Source organism: Daktulosphaira vitifoliae, unplaced genomic scaffold, assembly GCF_025091365.1.
Source record: "Daktulosphaira vitifoliae isolate Bord-2020 unplaced genomic scaffold, ASM2509136v1 Scaffold_5, whole genome shotgun sequence".
Lineage (NCBI taxonomy): Eukaryota > Metazoa > Arthropoda > Insecta > Hemiptera > Phylloxeridae > Daktulosphaira > Daktulosphaira vitifoliae.
Window position 1 is genome coordinate 23,535,998 of NW_026099576.1, and position 15,141 is coordinate 23,551,138.

Sequence of the window (15,141 nt, forward strand, 5' to 3'; positions counted from 1 at the left end):
TATTGAACGAAAAGTACTAGTATTATTGTGATAAAAGCGTGGGTGCTTTATACCATATTTTTCGTATACTGAGCGCCCGACGCTTTTATCACAATAATTCTAGTACTTTTCGTTCAATATTGTTTTAAGCTTATTTTAAAAATTATTTTGAACTTTTTTGTTCGATGTGCTTTAAAAGCGTGTTTTTTAGTTTTTCTAACTATATTTATTTTTTATATGATTTTCATCTACGTATTTGTTTTTTCATTTTCCTTAGTTCTTACATTATTTTTTAAACATTGTTAATTAAGTCATTAATGACATTTTTGATTAAATATATAAAATTCAAAGCACACTTATTTGTTAATATTGTTTGTGGGTTTTTATAATTTATGTAATTTTTATAAAAACAAAAATGTATATGGAGGAGCAGTATGACACTCATAAATACACCAATGATACTATGTACAATATGATATATAATTTTAAAGTGGATATAGGCAGTTTGAGAGAATGAAATAAAAATCTACTAACATCAGAGTAGTTTATTTTTGCTAATAACACTCGTTTGATTTCTATCTTAAATGGAGTTAAAAAATACAATATGAGTACCACACTTATAAATTATTATTATTAGCCCAATTCAAATTGAACTATTTATGACTAAATTTTAAGAAAAATATGATTCCCACAAAAAAATAAAATATTATTGAAATTAAGAACTTTTAGTTACTTTTAATTTTGTATAGGTGTGTAGAATTTTAAGTAAAGAAAATTTCATATAATATATTATTGTATTTATATTTGTATATTTGATCATTCTTTCAAAGTTTACAGAATAGTATCATAAATATGAACAAATGATCAACACCAACTTAATATAGGTATTGCTAAAGAAAAATACTTTAATTCACATTTACTTTTCCTTTGTAGAGTTAAAATTGGTCAAGGAGCTATGGTGTGTAAAGAAATTAAGGTGAAGGGTCAAGTAATTATTGGTTCTTCCACTATAGTTCATCCTGGTGTTACAATTATAGCTGAAGCTGGACCCATTGAAATAGGTGAAAGTAATATTATTGAAGAATACGTCACCATCATTCATAATTATATATTTTCAAAATAATTTAATTCTAGTGAAGATGTGTGAAAATTTTTCTAATTGCATTTTGTGTTTTCAAGAGGGTGGTGTATTTTTTATGGAGAATTTCTGGCAAATATAATCCATATTTATTACATATAAGAAAACTGATTGTTTGAGAAATTTTTCAGTAGACTTTTACTTAAAAAAATGTAAAGTAATATTACTGATTAGGTAAAAAATATTGGAGATTAGAAAAAAACAACTATATCCCATAGTTGTTTCAGTCTAGATTAAGTAATTTTTCAAACAATTAAAAGTATTCTTAATCTTTTTATGTTATTACTTAACCTTATTAGAATTTTGAAAATCAATATATTATATTTTTGCTCTTTAAAAGAATAAATGTAACCTAAAATCTTAAGCCAATAAGGGATTTATATATTCTATCTGTTGCTCCCTTTATAAGATAATCTTGCTTTTGACTTTAAAAATTAATGTAAATATATTAAAATCATTAATTAAATGTTTAGATTTCAACCAGGTTATGAAAAATCTGAACCTAAAACTTTAAAAATAGGATCTAGTAATGTGTTTGAAGTTTATTCAACAGTTGAAGGAGTAAATAGCATTGGAGATAATAATATCTTTGAATCTAAAAGTATACTAAAATAAAATATAAATTTTAAATATTCAAAAAATATGTTAATATTTAATCTTCTTTAAGGTTATGTTGGTCGAAATATTAATATTGGAAATGATTGTGTAGTTGGAGCTGGTTGTCGTTTAACATCTACTGTACCAGTTGAGGATGGGATTTGTATTTATGGAAAGAATTGTATTCGACAAAAGGCTTACTGCAAACCTTCAGTAATATATTTATATTCATTTTTTCAAATTATTAATATTAAATCCTGTATAAATTTAATAACTTTAAATGACCTTTACTACTTAACTTTCTTATAACACCTTTAAACATTGTACAGTGTAATGCTAAAAAAAACATTTTAAACTTTTTCTATATACAAATAATGATGAATAATAAGCAGTAAAAAATGTTAAGGTAATTACAATTAAAAACTTAATATGAAGCACTTTTCTCTTATATGCAATAGAAACTCTACTTTCATGTAGTTATTATTAAGTCTAGCTTAATTTCACTACCCTACTACTTCCAATGCTATATTATATTGATACAGGCTTAATATTTCATGTTTAAATATAAATTATTTCCTATCTTAATATTCAATATATATTATAGGTACCAAGTGGTCATCGAGAATTTTTGATGAAATTACTACCTAGTTACCATCTATTGAAGAAAAATAGAAGTACTACTGAAGGAAGTTAAAGCTACGTACACTTAAACTATGTTATTTTTATTAACCAACTTATTTTGTATATAAACATAGTATTAATTAAATATACAACTAAATTAGTTTAGCTGGAAGAATATATTTTTGTTAACTATTTTAATAGAATTTATGGAGAAACAGTTATTTACATAATTTGCATAAAAAATAATAATACAAGAATGTTTGATACTTTTTTTACTTTCTAAAGTATTGATTTTTTTCTTAATCTAGTATATGTATTTGAATATTTACTTAGTTGATCTTAATTTTATTTTATATTTAATAAACAGAGGATCTTCTTATTTTTCCTCCCCTTAATCCTAACTATTTGTGGTTGGCTACTTTTATCCTAAACTTCCACTTGACACAATCTTCCACATCATCTACACTCTTATCAGCCATCCTCATATCACATTCAATAACATCCCTCCATCTCTTTTTAAGTCTTCCTCTACCTCTTCTTCCCTCAACATTCATTTCCATTACTGTTCTTACAGTTTCCGATTCCTTTCTCTTCATAACATGACCAAACTATCTCTCTATTTTCTCTCATCTTATCCACGATTAAAACTCCACCTATACTTTCTCTTATATATTCGTACCTAATCCTATCTTCTCTTGACACTCCACTAATCCATCAAAGCATTTTCATCTCTGTTCTACTTTCTTATCTACCGCCCAATACTCTGAACTATACATCATAGCTGGTCTCACTACAGTCTTATAGAACTTACCTTTCAGCCTCATTGCAATTATTTTATCGCATAACACACCAGACGCTTCTCTCCACTTAAACCACCTGCACTTAATACTGTCTTACACCCTCGTAAATACCATCGTTCTTTTTCACAACTACATTGATAGTATTCACAATTACAACTATATTTGATAAACATAATGTGTGGTAGTAAATTCTAACAATTAATACAATAGAATTTTTTTCAATCACTGTATACTTTTTTAATAGAACTTTTTCCAGGGAAATAAAATATTTTGTTACCTGTGATAACAATAACAGTAACAACTAATTAGTCATTTCCACATTTTCAACTATTATGTATAAATTATCTAGAATAATTGTTGAAATAAAAAGAATACTTTTTGGAATAATTGTGTACATATATGGAATTTTTTTGTTTATACTTGTCGTGAACCCATAATTGTTTTATAAATATTAGTTATAACGAATTTATTGTAACACTAAAAAGTATTATACTAATATTTAGAAAGTAACCATTAATACTGTAAATTTCATGTTAATTATATCCTTAATTGTTAATGACATTATTCCTAATACAAAAAGATCGGATAACTGATTCAGTGGTCAGTGTTTAATCAGTAAATGTTACATTATAATTGTTATTATTTTGACTCTTCCTGACAACACTTATTCGAATAATCGAACTTGGACTAAGAACACCTAGTTCATCACATACTTGTGGAATAATTTTGTAAGAAGGATAAAATTATTGCGGAAAACTTATACATATCTTTGTAATAACAAAAAAAACCCAGCACAGTGGTGACGTGGCATAGTTGGATAATATCTGACAGTGATTAAAATCACTATAAAAAAAAAACGCTTCGATGCAAATCTTTAGATAGTGTTTAATTTTAAAAAATTGGTGGATTATTCCAAAAGCTATATGATCTGCTAGTTCCTTATTAATATCCTGATTAAGATAAAGTATGTCGAATGAAAAAGGGATTATTAAAAAATAGCATTTCCCATAAAAAAATTATATTGATCAATACACTTTTCAATAAGTTATAGCGTTATAAAGTTAAAAATGTAAAAAATAAAATCGAGAATTTTCACACAATAATAGCATTCGGTAGCCATTTTCACCGTGAAGACAAAATTAAGTCCGAAATTTTTTTTTTGCATAATAAAGAACATTACATTAGCTTTAATTTAAGATATATATAAAAGTGTCAGACTTTCCGGAACATTTTCAAAATTTAAGTTGAAAAACTAAATTTTTTGTGAAAAAGTTGTCATTATAAAACCCTCCTGTGGGCTGATAAAGGGTTAAATTTATGAAAAAATTATACCAAATGATAGATAAAGACATCATACATTCATAAAAAAAAAAATTATATTGATATGTTCATTTTTAAAAAAGTTTGGCAGTGTTTAGAAAAAAAAAATTGAAAAAATTTCGAAAATTAGCGATTTTTAAATTTATAATTTTTTGAAGGATTCTACCATTTACAGGGAACGAGGGAAATTTTTTCAATTTGTGAGGGTAATGTCTTCAACTAGATACGATTTGAGATCTTTTGACGTATCATTCAAAGAAATCCGTTCGGTGAGAGCTGAGAAAAAATGGTAACAAACACAAAAAATAAAAATAAAAAATAACACATCATAGTAAAACCAATACCTTCTGAGCTTCGCATCGAAGCTAAAAATGCAAAAAATTCATTGCCATACGCGAGTAGGAACATTGTACCCCAAGCGCATAATACACAAATTTAACCGACTTGGCAACCGTACGTCGCTAACGTCGTCTGAAAAATTGGCTATTTAATCTAGTTCAAATTTCAAAATTATTTTTCTCGACTTCAAAAAGCAAAAAAATTTTCTATGCTTTATAACTTTCTATGCTATATCAATTTTATTTATATAATATTTATGAAAATCTGTGTACTCCCATTGTGAGGTATTTTAAAATAAAATACAAAACCCAGAATTTTAACACAAAAATAGCATATTTTTGACTACCGTAGTCATTATTACCATAAAGACAAATCCAGAGGTCAATTTTTTTTTTCAAATTAAAGTATATTATATAAGCTTTAATTTAAGATATATATAAAAGTGTCAGTCTTTCCGGAACATTTTCAAAAGTTAAGTTGAAAAAGTTCTACTTTCTATGCGCATTTTTAAAGGTTAGAACCCCCCTGTATAGAGAAAAGGTCCGATTTAAAAAAAAAGTATGTCGAATGAAAGAAGTATTTATAAAGTTTTTATAATTAAAGAATAGAATTGAACTTAGTTTTTTTTTTAGTTATCAAACAGAAATTGATTTGACAGCAGTCTCTTTTCTTTGAATAAGATAAAATGTTAGATAAGGGAAGGACATATTATTCTGATTTTAATACAAAAGATAATTAAATGATTTTTCTAATGTATACGAATTAATTCAATCTATAGATCTTGCCGATTCTGACAATATAAAATATTAATGAAAGAAGATCTGAATTGAAATATTTGAGTACGTTTTTAACAGAATTCCACATAATTCAAATTTCGTGTTGAGAGCTCACATACAAAATAATTAAGATTAATATATTATTTTGCAAGGATTGTTTGAAAACAATACGACTAATGTCAAGTAGAAAATAAAAATAATATAACACACGTGTATTTATCATTGTTTGTAAAACTGTTATTTCAATATGCATATGTATTTTTTATATTTTAATCAATTACTTAATACATTTTTTTATCATATTTGTTTCATATATCATTTTATTTTTATCTAACTGTTCATTTTTGTGAAATAAATTATTTGTCAAATAAACGTATTTTTTACAACATTTTAAAAGAATAATTATTGTTCATTATAATGTTTTTAATATATTATAAATTTCTAGTAGGTTATTAAAGCTCTTATTAAAGCTCAAATCAACTTCAAAATATATGATACAAAATAAGAACAGTAAAATTCGATAAAAATGTTACTACAGTAACGTTTATTTTTTAATCGAAATACTACTACACAATTGACGGTCATTTTCTTAAGATAATCATTAATTTAATATATTCTTAGAACAAAACGGAGAGTCGTATTTAAATTATTTTTTATTAAGTAGAACAATTGACACTAGACTAATCTATATGCTAATAAATTTTACACTAATTAATTTATATTGCTATTTATGGTTAATATAATAAATTATACATTATGATATTTAGTACTGTGGTATTTAATAAGTCTTAACTATTCTTACACACGGTATGATAGATTGTATACACCTTTCAATGTTATCACTTTCGTTATTCTTAAATTGATATAAGTATTGAGATATTAAAAAAAATAATCATGTACTTAGGTAAGTCACTTGGTTTCTAACTCTTATAAAAATCCTCGTGGTTACTTAAATTGGTATAAATAGGTAATCAATTTTTTTTTTTAATATTTGAATTATTGATAAATTTACAATATAACTTCATAATTTTTTTGATCGTAAACTGTTATACAGAAATATTAACATAAATTAATTTTTTTTTTGGTCTAATCGACTTTTATTTCTAACACGCATTTTTGTAAAAGTTTAATTTATTTAAGTCATTGGTGTATTTTATTTGCAAAAAATAAATAATGATCACGAACGCACAATTCAGTCATGATATGTAAAAAAACAATAATTCATAACACTGAACACATGATATATTTTCAAAATTAATTTCCACAGAAAAAATGAGATATTAAGAAAGTAAGAAGTAATTATATTTTTAATGATTAAGTATATAATGAAATCGACAATGGTCCGATTATTTCCTTTTACTACATTTAATAATTTAACATATTAAACGAAAGGAATTATAAATGGAGTTTTGCAAGTAAAATTATATGGACTTCAATTATACTTATTGACTTTGATATCTACGAAATAAGTTATTTTATATTTAATCTATTCATACTACATTCTTCACAAGTATACAGATCTAATTAAATATTATACTAAAATTATTATTGTAATACCAATAACATAGTGGTATAATCTATCTACAAAGGGATTCTATATGGAATTTGTAAAAAGTGATTTTATCCCTCGTTATTAAATGTTTGGTAAAAAGAGTACAACAAGTATATCAAGAGTTATAATATTATTGTTCATATTAATTTAGTCAAACGACGTCTTGCCGAATATAAAATTGCCCAGTGCATTAGGATCTTCAGAAGCAAAAAATTCTACCCAATATTTGGCAAATTTGTCACGAGATACTTTCATTGTACCACCCTGTAAAAATAAAATAGAATACATATTTGTTCTACACAATAAATCTACACAACTATGATAAAATCATTGAGAAATATTAAGTATAATATACTTAATATGCGAATAGTTTTTCATATAATAATTTTAAAAATGGTAATTGTAATTACCATATTTACTAATTATTGGTAAATACTATAAACGAATTCCTAATTGTACCATTTATTTATAAACTTATAAAACTATTATATAAAATTTTACTAATTTCCAGTAACATGAATTAAAAATATTAAAAGTTTTTTAAGTAGCAATTTGTACAAAATATAAAATAAGTTTAATTTAAAATTACTCGTCAATGTTACTATTAATTAATGCAAGAAAACAATTTTAGAAAAATGTTTTAAATCATTAACTAACATTAGAAAATTTGTTATAAGCTGCTGAAGACTCCGAAGGAGGCACTCCATTGGTTTGACATACTTCACTAAATTCTGCCTCGTCAATCGCACCGTCTCCTGGAAATATAAAATTAAGTTTAACCTTTTATATTACTTTTAACAAAAAAGTAATGAAATATTAAGAAGTTTTTTTTATAAAATAAAAGCTAAGTTCGAAAACTACTATGATTGAAATTTTATTATAAATGTTTAATATTTATTCTTATATTTCTTTCTTATAAATAAAAAAAAATACTATTTTTATATTCATTCTTTGTATCTTTGAGAGGTAGAAACTTTATTTTTTTAATGACAACATATACAGAATGATTTTTTTATCGTAACCCACTCAATTACTTACAGAATAAAAATAATTTAAACATTTTATTTTGGTTATTTTACCTTTATTTACATATTATTCTTGAATTATTAGCTATGTAATACTTTTTAAGTTTATCCTTTATGCCTTGTAAGGGTGTCAACTTAGTTATTTTAAATGGTAACACGTATTTTTAATTTAATAAAATATGTATAATACACGAGGGATTACAATACAGGTAGCTAAGTGATGTTCAATGACGTCGCTATCACAGTCACGGATTGTTTAATGTCAATTATGACAATAAATATGCTTTCTGTATTGCCAGTTGGTGTATTTATAATCTCACAACAGTATGCCTTACTACCATTGATAATAAATGCTATGCGTCTGCAAATATAGACGTATAATAAATAAACCAATTAGCTAACTGATAATAATAATAACAGAAAATGATCTAATTAAGAAATTGATAGGTCGATTATTATTACTTTTGGCCCGGTACTTCGGAAGTTATTAGTTAATAGTTTTATATCTAGGCAAGAGATGATCGAGAATTGTTTAATAATAAAATAGTAACACCCACTTTACCTCCTCAAGTCTATACTTTAAAACAATTCTAAAATACTGATACAAAAGTTGTTATCGACCAGTTATTTTCTTAATTAGACCACTATCTAATAAAAATCTATACCTAATGATTTACTACAGTTGATGATCTTTTTATTCATCAATCAAAAACTTAATTTAATAACTTATGAATAATAAAAATTGTATACTGTGAACTTTATTTTATTACCATTAAGTACTTCACAGAAATTTCTCAATTTGTAATACAAATTTAAATACACCTAAAAACAGTATTTATTTTGTTTTGCTAACGGAAAACTGAATAAATATGACATTGCAATATTGAGTGTTAATTAACTATAAGGGGTTATCGACAACGCGCAGCCAAAATTGTAGAACATCTGTTGTTCCTTAACTGTGGCACATATAATTGTATTAACTTACATTCCAGCGTTCAAATCTAAATGACAAATACTTACTCTTTATTATCATAAAGTTTGAATAAACAAAACGTCTGACGTTATTCTATTAGAACATACATAAGTAACAATATTAAGTATGAGAATTAATCTTCCAGAATTCGTATCATTGACCAAGAAATTTTAACGCAGCAAGAAACAGAAAATAAAATCAATTATTACTGAATTTCATTGGCTTTAAAAAAAATTAAAAACTTCTTTAAAAAGATTTATTTTGAATATTTTTGTTTGTAACAGTGATTTTTACCATTGAAAGTAAAACGAAAAAATATAACTAACCGTATTTTGTTCTATTATGAACTTAAATAGTTATTAAATTTAACTAAATCTTATTATTTTTTAATACCAATTAGTCTTTTGTTGTTTTTTATAATACAATTGCTCAAAAACTTTACACTAAGCATTAGTGTAGCCGTTATAAGTGTTATAAAAATAAATTTATAAAAAAAAATCTTAACCTAAACTTCAATTTTAACATAATTTAATTACTTTGGTCTATAATTTATCTACCCCATAAGGCACTAAATATGAAATGAATAATATATTTACCCCTTTTTATAATGTTAATTTTATTTTATATTAGAATATGAATGGCTCATTTTGTAAATAAAATTAAAAATTGAATTTATCAAAAATATTCCAAGAACACTTTATTTGAAACGTTATTTAAAAAATAATCTTTTATTTTGGGTCACATTAAAAAATGATTGAATTATGATTATTGCAAATAATCCTTTAATATAATATTGACATTCTTTGAAAAAAAAAATGTACAGTACAAGGATATTTTAAATAAAATGTCCCTGTCCTATTATACTTAAATACTTAATTGAAATCAAGACGAACTGAGGTAGATTCTATTGTAATTCATTGCCATATTTATGGAAAAACACATAGTATATTGGTACAGGACCCATTCAAAAAGGTTGCCCTCCATAAATATAATATTCATTTAATTTATCTTAATTCGGAAGAATTTGGCTGATTAACAAAAATGGGGTAAAAGTTATAATAAAAATAAAACTGATATCACATCAAACATAAGTTTTAAACGCACTTCTGCTATTGTCAATAGTGTTCAGTAAACATATTTTGTTTTCTGAACAGTGGCATAATTAGGGTTTTGTATATATAAATATATATAAGAAAATTTTTCACTTCGCCAAATAATTATTTTTGTCATGGGAGGGAATATGACCATATCCCCACCTCAATTACGTCAGTGTTTCTGAACAAAAAGTTAAAAATGTTTGTAAACACTTAAATGTAAATTGAAATTAATTTTTATAAAAGTAAATCATTTTACAAAAGATTAAAATAACTAAAATTGTGTTTATGTATATAAATTACCTAATATGATTCAATAATGATATTAACAAGAATAAAATACTACTTGCAATTACTTTCATTAAAATTTTATGATGCTGTTTTTGTGGTAACCAATTAATTATATTATTTAGTGGCAAAAAATATTATCCAAAATTGTTACTTAAAAATAACTTGACACTAATATGACTGTTAATGAACTAAGGTATTGGTGAAAAGTAAGTGTGTTCAGTATTTGCGGTTAATTCTTATATGTCCGGCATTTTAATAAATGTCACGATCAAAATTCTACATCAAAATAAAAAATCAATAAATGAATAAAAACTAAACATTTCTCTGAGCTATTTATAACTTATTTTACTATTCTGCTGGTGTGTTCCTAATCAAGTTGAAGGTTGAAACTCATTTACGCTAAGTACATAGTACATTGTAAATATACAAATATTACAAAGACAATTTATTCATTAGTTAAAATCGTAAATAGTACAGGAAACGTCTTAATGCAACTAATGCTTTTGAACAATAAAAACAGAAAATCCCTGTACAGTTCAAAGCTCGGAAAAAACGGAATGGGATTTGTAAAGAGGTACGTTTGATTAAAGTGTGAACTTTTGGGATATAACTATTTTATTACTAATTATTAATCAAGATTTTTGTTAAACAAGTGGATGAAAGTTCATTAAAAAAAAATACATGAAGCATTTATTCGTAATGAGACGAAAAGAGAACTCATCAAAACTGTTAACAAGAGCTAAATTTACACATATACTTTCAAAAGTAAATTCAACATTCAATCATTACAATTTCTAAGAATTGGATATCTGAGTAGTAAAAAATAAAAACAATTTTAAATATAAACAGATAATCTTATGCCTCAGTCCAAACACATAAACTTAAGGTAGAATAATAAGACAACTTTAACACAACAATATTCTACTTACTAAACTAAGTTTGATACGATTACACAATAGCTTACGTGTGATGCTAATAATACGCGTTTCACTATTAGCAATATAATAGAATAAATATACGATACTTAAAACAATTTATGGATAATATATACGTGGACATTTCTGCTCACAGCCATTATTTTATATTATATACATTTTTGCATAAGACATTTTTTCTACCAATTTTCCGTAGAATACCCAGGTATTCATATGGTTTTACTTTTAGGAAATTCATAATTGCATTCAAACTAAGCGAGGTCGAAATAGGGCTGTAATACATTAAGAAAAATCAATAAACAAACGTTATTTAAAGAATATATATTAACCATATACGACCTCACGACAATGAGCGTTGGATACGTACCTTCTATCTATTGATAACTTTAATCTAATATTTGTATGATATTTTGCAAACGCTTAGGAAATTGAGTTAGCATCCTACAGAACGCTCTATGATCTTAAATCTGTCAGTAAAAACGCGTTTACACACTCACACATTCGAAGACGTGCACGTAAATTTATATTTATTTACGTTACAAGTAGATATTTAATCATGTACTTATCAAGATGTATTAGATTTAGTTGTATTGAAATTTTCAATAGGATTATTTCAAATAACTAACGTACTTTATCTTCAAATTTTTAAACTTATATTAAATTCTCGGAAAGGTTAATCTCATATATAAAAAAAAAACAGAAATACTGTTTAAAAATCAACATTATTCACTAAAAATGCATTTTGATTTAAAATATTTCATAAATTAAATCCAAAAAAAATCCTTAACAAGTATGGAAATATTCATGAGTTTTGTGAATTTTTTAGAACTTTTATTAGTATTGATATCACTTAGTTATAAAAATGCGTTGCTGATATTTGTTTTATATGATTTAAAGTTTGTAACTTCACTACGTTTAACACAATTTGTACCACATTATGGTATAATATAATATAATTTGCATAGTTTAATCACTTATTAAGTAAACAAAAACTATAACACGATTAAGCTTACCTGACTTATCTACCAGATCAAACATGAAGTTCATATAGTGTGTTTGCCATTCTTGCGCAGCATTAGGATTCTTCGAAAATTCATCCCACATAGCACACCATTCTTCTTGTGTTACCTGTAAAATGAAGCCATAATATAATAAAATTAAATAAACCTAAACTTTTATAATTTTAATATTTATATTCCTAATTTATATCAAGTAATAATATCTAATTCACTGTTATGACACATATACCACTCATTATCTTTCAGCTATACAATCTAACGGATATGATTTATAGGTATTTTTTTACACTGTTATGAGAAAAGCATATAGCAAATACACCAATAAAACTTTACGTAAAATTATATTAAACTATACTAAATAATCTGAAATAATTAACACAATCGATTAATAAAGAAATAATAGTAAATTTAGTGTCACTTCTTGAATTGATAATTAGTGAAGTTTCCTATATAAGCTCTGAACAAATAATCTCTTCTTTTCAACAATTGGATTCATATTTATAGAAGTGACTAGTTATACTCAGATATGTAAAAAAAATAAAAGAGAAGAATAATTAAATATACCTAAAAATATTTTAAATATCATTAAAGTAAATAATAATATTTTACCAAATATGTATAAGGTTTATAATTAAATATTTTAAGTATGTAAATTAGAGCTCTGCATGATTCGGTTTGATTCTGGTTCAGACTGAACCGGACTAGACCACGGTTCGGTACGGTTCGATCATATATTTCAAATAATAAATAGGTCCACTCTAAATTGGTCTGAAATTAAAAAATACCGGTATTTTTTTACGGCGTGGTCTTGGTCCGTCTTCAAATTGAGAAATTAACCACTTTCAAAAATTATGTAATATTGAAAGCATATTTTTAATATGGATTATTGTAAAAAAAACTATATTGTTGCTTTTTTGCATTAGGCATTACTGTTTTTAGTAGAAACTCGTATGTGAAATAATAAAAATCATAATTTTTATCGTAATAGGTTCAAATTGTTTTCATTATAGTGAACGATGTTATTAACTCACCAAAAATAAATACTATAAATGACATAAAAGCTGAATTTTTTAAAATAATGACCCACGTGCTAATAGAATTTCCAGGAATCCTGAAATGTAATTTAAAATCATGTTGGATAATGTAATGCTTTCCTAAAATTATTAAACGTTATTTGTATTATATTAATTCAAAGTTTTTCTGCATATTTTGAAATAAATTTTTATTTTATTAACTATAATTAAGTCTAGACATATAAAGACTAATACGGTCCATCTAATAAATAATATTTTAATTCATATAACAATTACCCTTGTGTTAATAAACTATATTACAATATACATTATTACATTATAACATTATGTTGAATAAAATAAAGTTTGAAAAATATTAACCAACATCTAGCTTCATTTCTTTATCATCAACGACATTTTTTTTTTTAATCTTCCTGTAAATACTTTTTTCTATAAAAAAAGATTTAAATTATTTAAAAAATAATTAGTATAGTAAAAATAAGCACATATTCTTTTTAATTTTTAAATTTATTGAACTATTTAAATTGAGTTTAATTTTTCTTTATTCTCTATTAAAAATCCTTTAATTTGGTAATTTTGGTAAAATTCAAATATTTTATCATCTTAGTATGGAATTCATAATATATTATATTATATAAATATGTCATAAACAAAACATATAGATATAATTAAAGTCAAAATACTTAATAAGTCTAAAAACTCTGAGGACATTCACATTTTATCGTTGAGCAATTAATTCTTTGGCTATAATTAAAGTTACATCCACAATCAAATTAAGAGCTACAAAGGATAAATGCTCATAGAAAATTGTATTGCTGTATTGTAGAAGCATTACGGATGTTATCATTTTCTCACAAGCCAACAATGACCAACGGCATAAATTACATTTAAAGAACCGTTAAAAGAGGTGTAAAGATATACGTTTACAAACCTAACAAACTATTTTAGTAGAAAACCATATGAATTTTAAGTTTTATTTGTTAAAACTAAAACTAACTTATTGTGAACTCATTTGAGTTATAACATGAATTTTACACTGATGTCCTTCCTTTTTAATAATATTTTCAATTGTTTTTATATTATAACTTATGTGTTGGTTATGTTGAACATTTTCAATGCGTTATTTGTTATTTTAATAAATAAATACATTAATTGAAAAAGATTATCCTTACCTGTCCATCATTATCTTTGTCAGCACCAGACTGTAAGCCATCCCAAACTTTTAACAAACATGAACGAGTTTTTTCTACCTTTTCTGTATCATCACTCCAACCACGCATATTGCAAAATCTCTGAAAATTAATTAAACGACAAGAAATAAGACAAAAAAACATAATATTTTAATTAAAAATAAAAATAACTAAATATGAATTAATTTTTCAAATGATTTTAATTCTCTTTTTTTAAAGTTTTCTTCTATTTTTAAGACATTTGATATCATAAAGAAATGAGATAATAGAAAACTATATTGTTTTATTGAAATAATCTTTTAAAAAATGTTATTTTTTAAAGGGTTTTGAAATTTTAGGTTCGAAGCTTAAAAAATAATTTTAATATATTTATTGTACAATGATTTATGTAATAATATACATATATCAAAACGATGAACCCATACACCTTCAAATTTATGATTACAATGTTAACATAC

At 24.5% G+C, this 15,141-nt stretch overlaps 2 protein-coding genes across 5 annotated transcripts in view; one reads left to right on the forward strand and one right to left on the reverse strand.

Moving 5' to 3' along the window:
• LOC126906606 (dynactin subunit 6-like) overlaps nt 1–2,610 on the forward strand; it is a 142,228-nt gene extending 139,618 nt beyond the window's left edge. For 2 of the 3 annotated variants that reach the window (XM_050687274.1, XM_050687272.1), the window contains exons 3-5: nt 1,591–1,718; nt 1,785–1,927; nt 2,319–2,610. In XM_050687274.1, the coding sequence (XP_050543231.1) occupies nt 1,591–1,718; nt 1,785–1,927; nt 2,319–2,408 (361 nt within the window). In that variant the 3' untranslated portion in view covers nt 2,409–2,610. Of the gene's footprint in view, nt 1–912; nt 1,084–1,590; nt 1,719–1,784; nt 1,928–2,318 lie in introns of all 3 variants that reach the window. The other variant, XM_050687275.1, reaches the window with a different exon arrangement.
• Nucleotides 1–15,141, reverse strand: part of LOC126906603 (calexcitin-2) — a 106,653-nt gene that overhangs the window by 55,049 nt on the left and 36,463 nt on the right. The window contains exons 4-7 of one of the 2 annotated variants that reach the window (XM_050687265.1): nt 14,666–14,785; nt 12,454–12,568; nt 7,780–7,877; nt 6,703–7,386 (exon numbers count right to left, since the gene is read on the reverse strand). In XM_050687265.1, the coding sequence (XP_050543222.1) occupies nt 7,270–7,386; nt 7,780–7,877; nt 12,454–12,568; nt 14,666–14,785 (450 nt within the window). In that variant the 3' untranslated portion in view covers nt 6,703–7,269. Of the gene's footprint in view, nt 1–6,702; nt 7,387–7,779; nt 7,878–12,453; nt 12,569–14,665; nt 14,786–15,141 lie in introns of those variants that run through there. The other variant, XM_050687266.1, reaches the window with a different exon arrangement.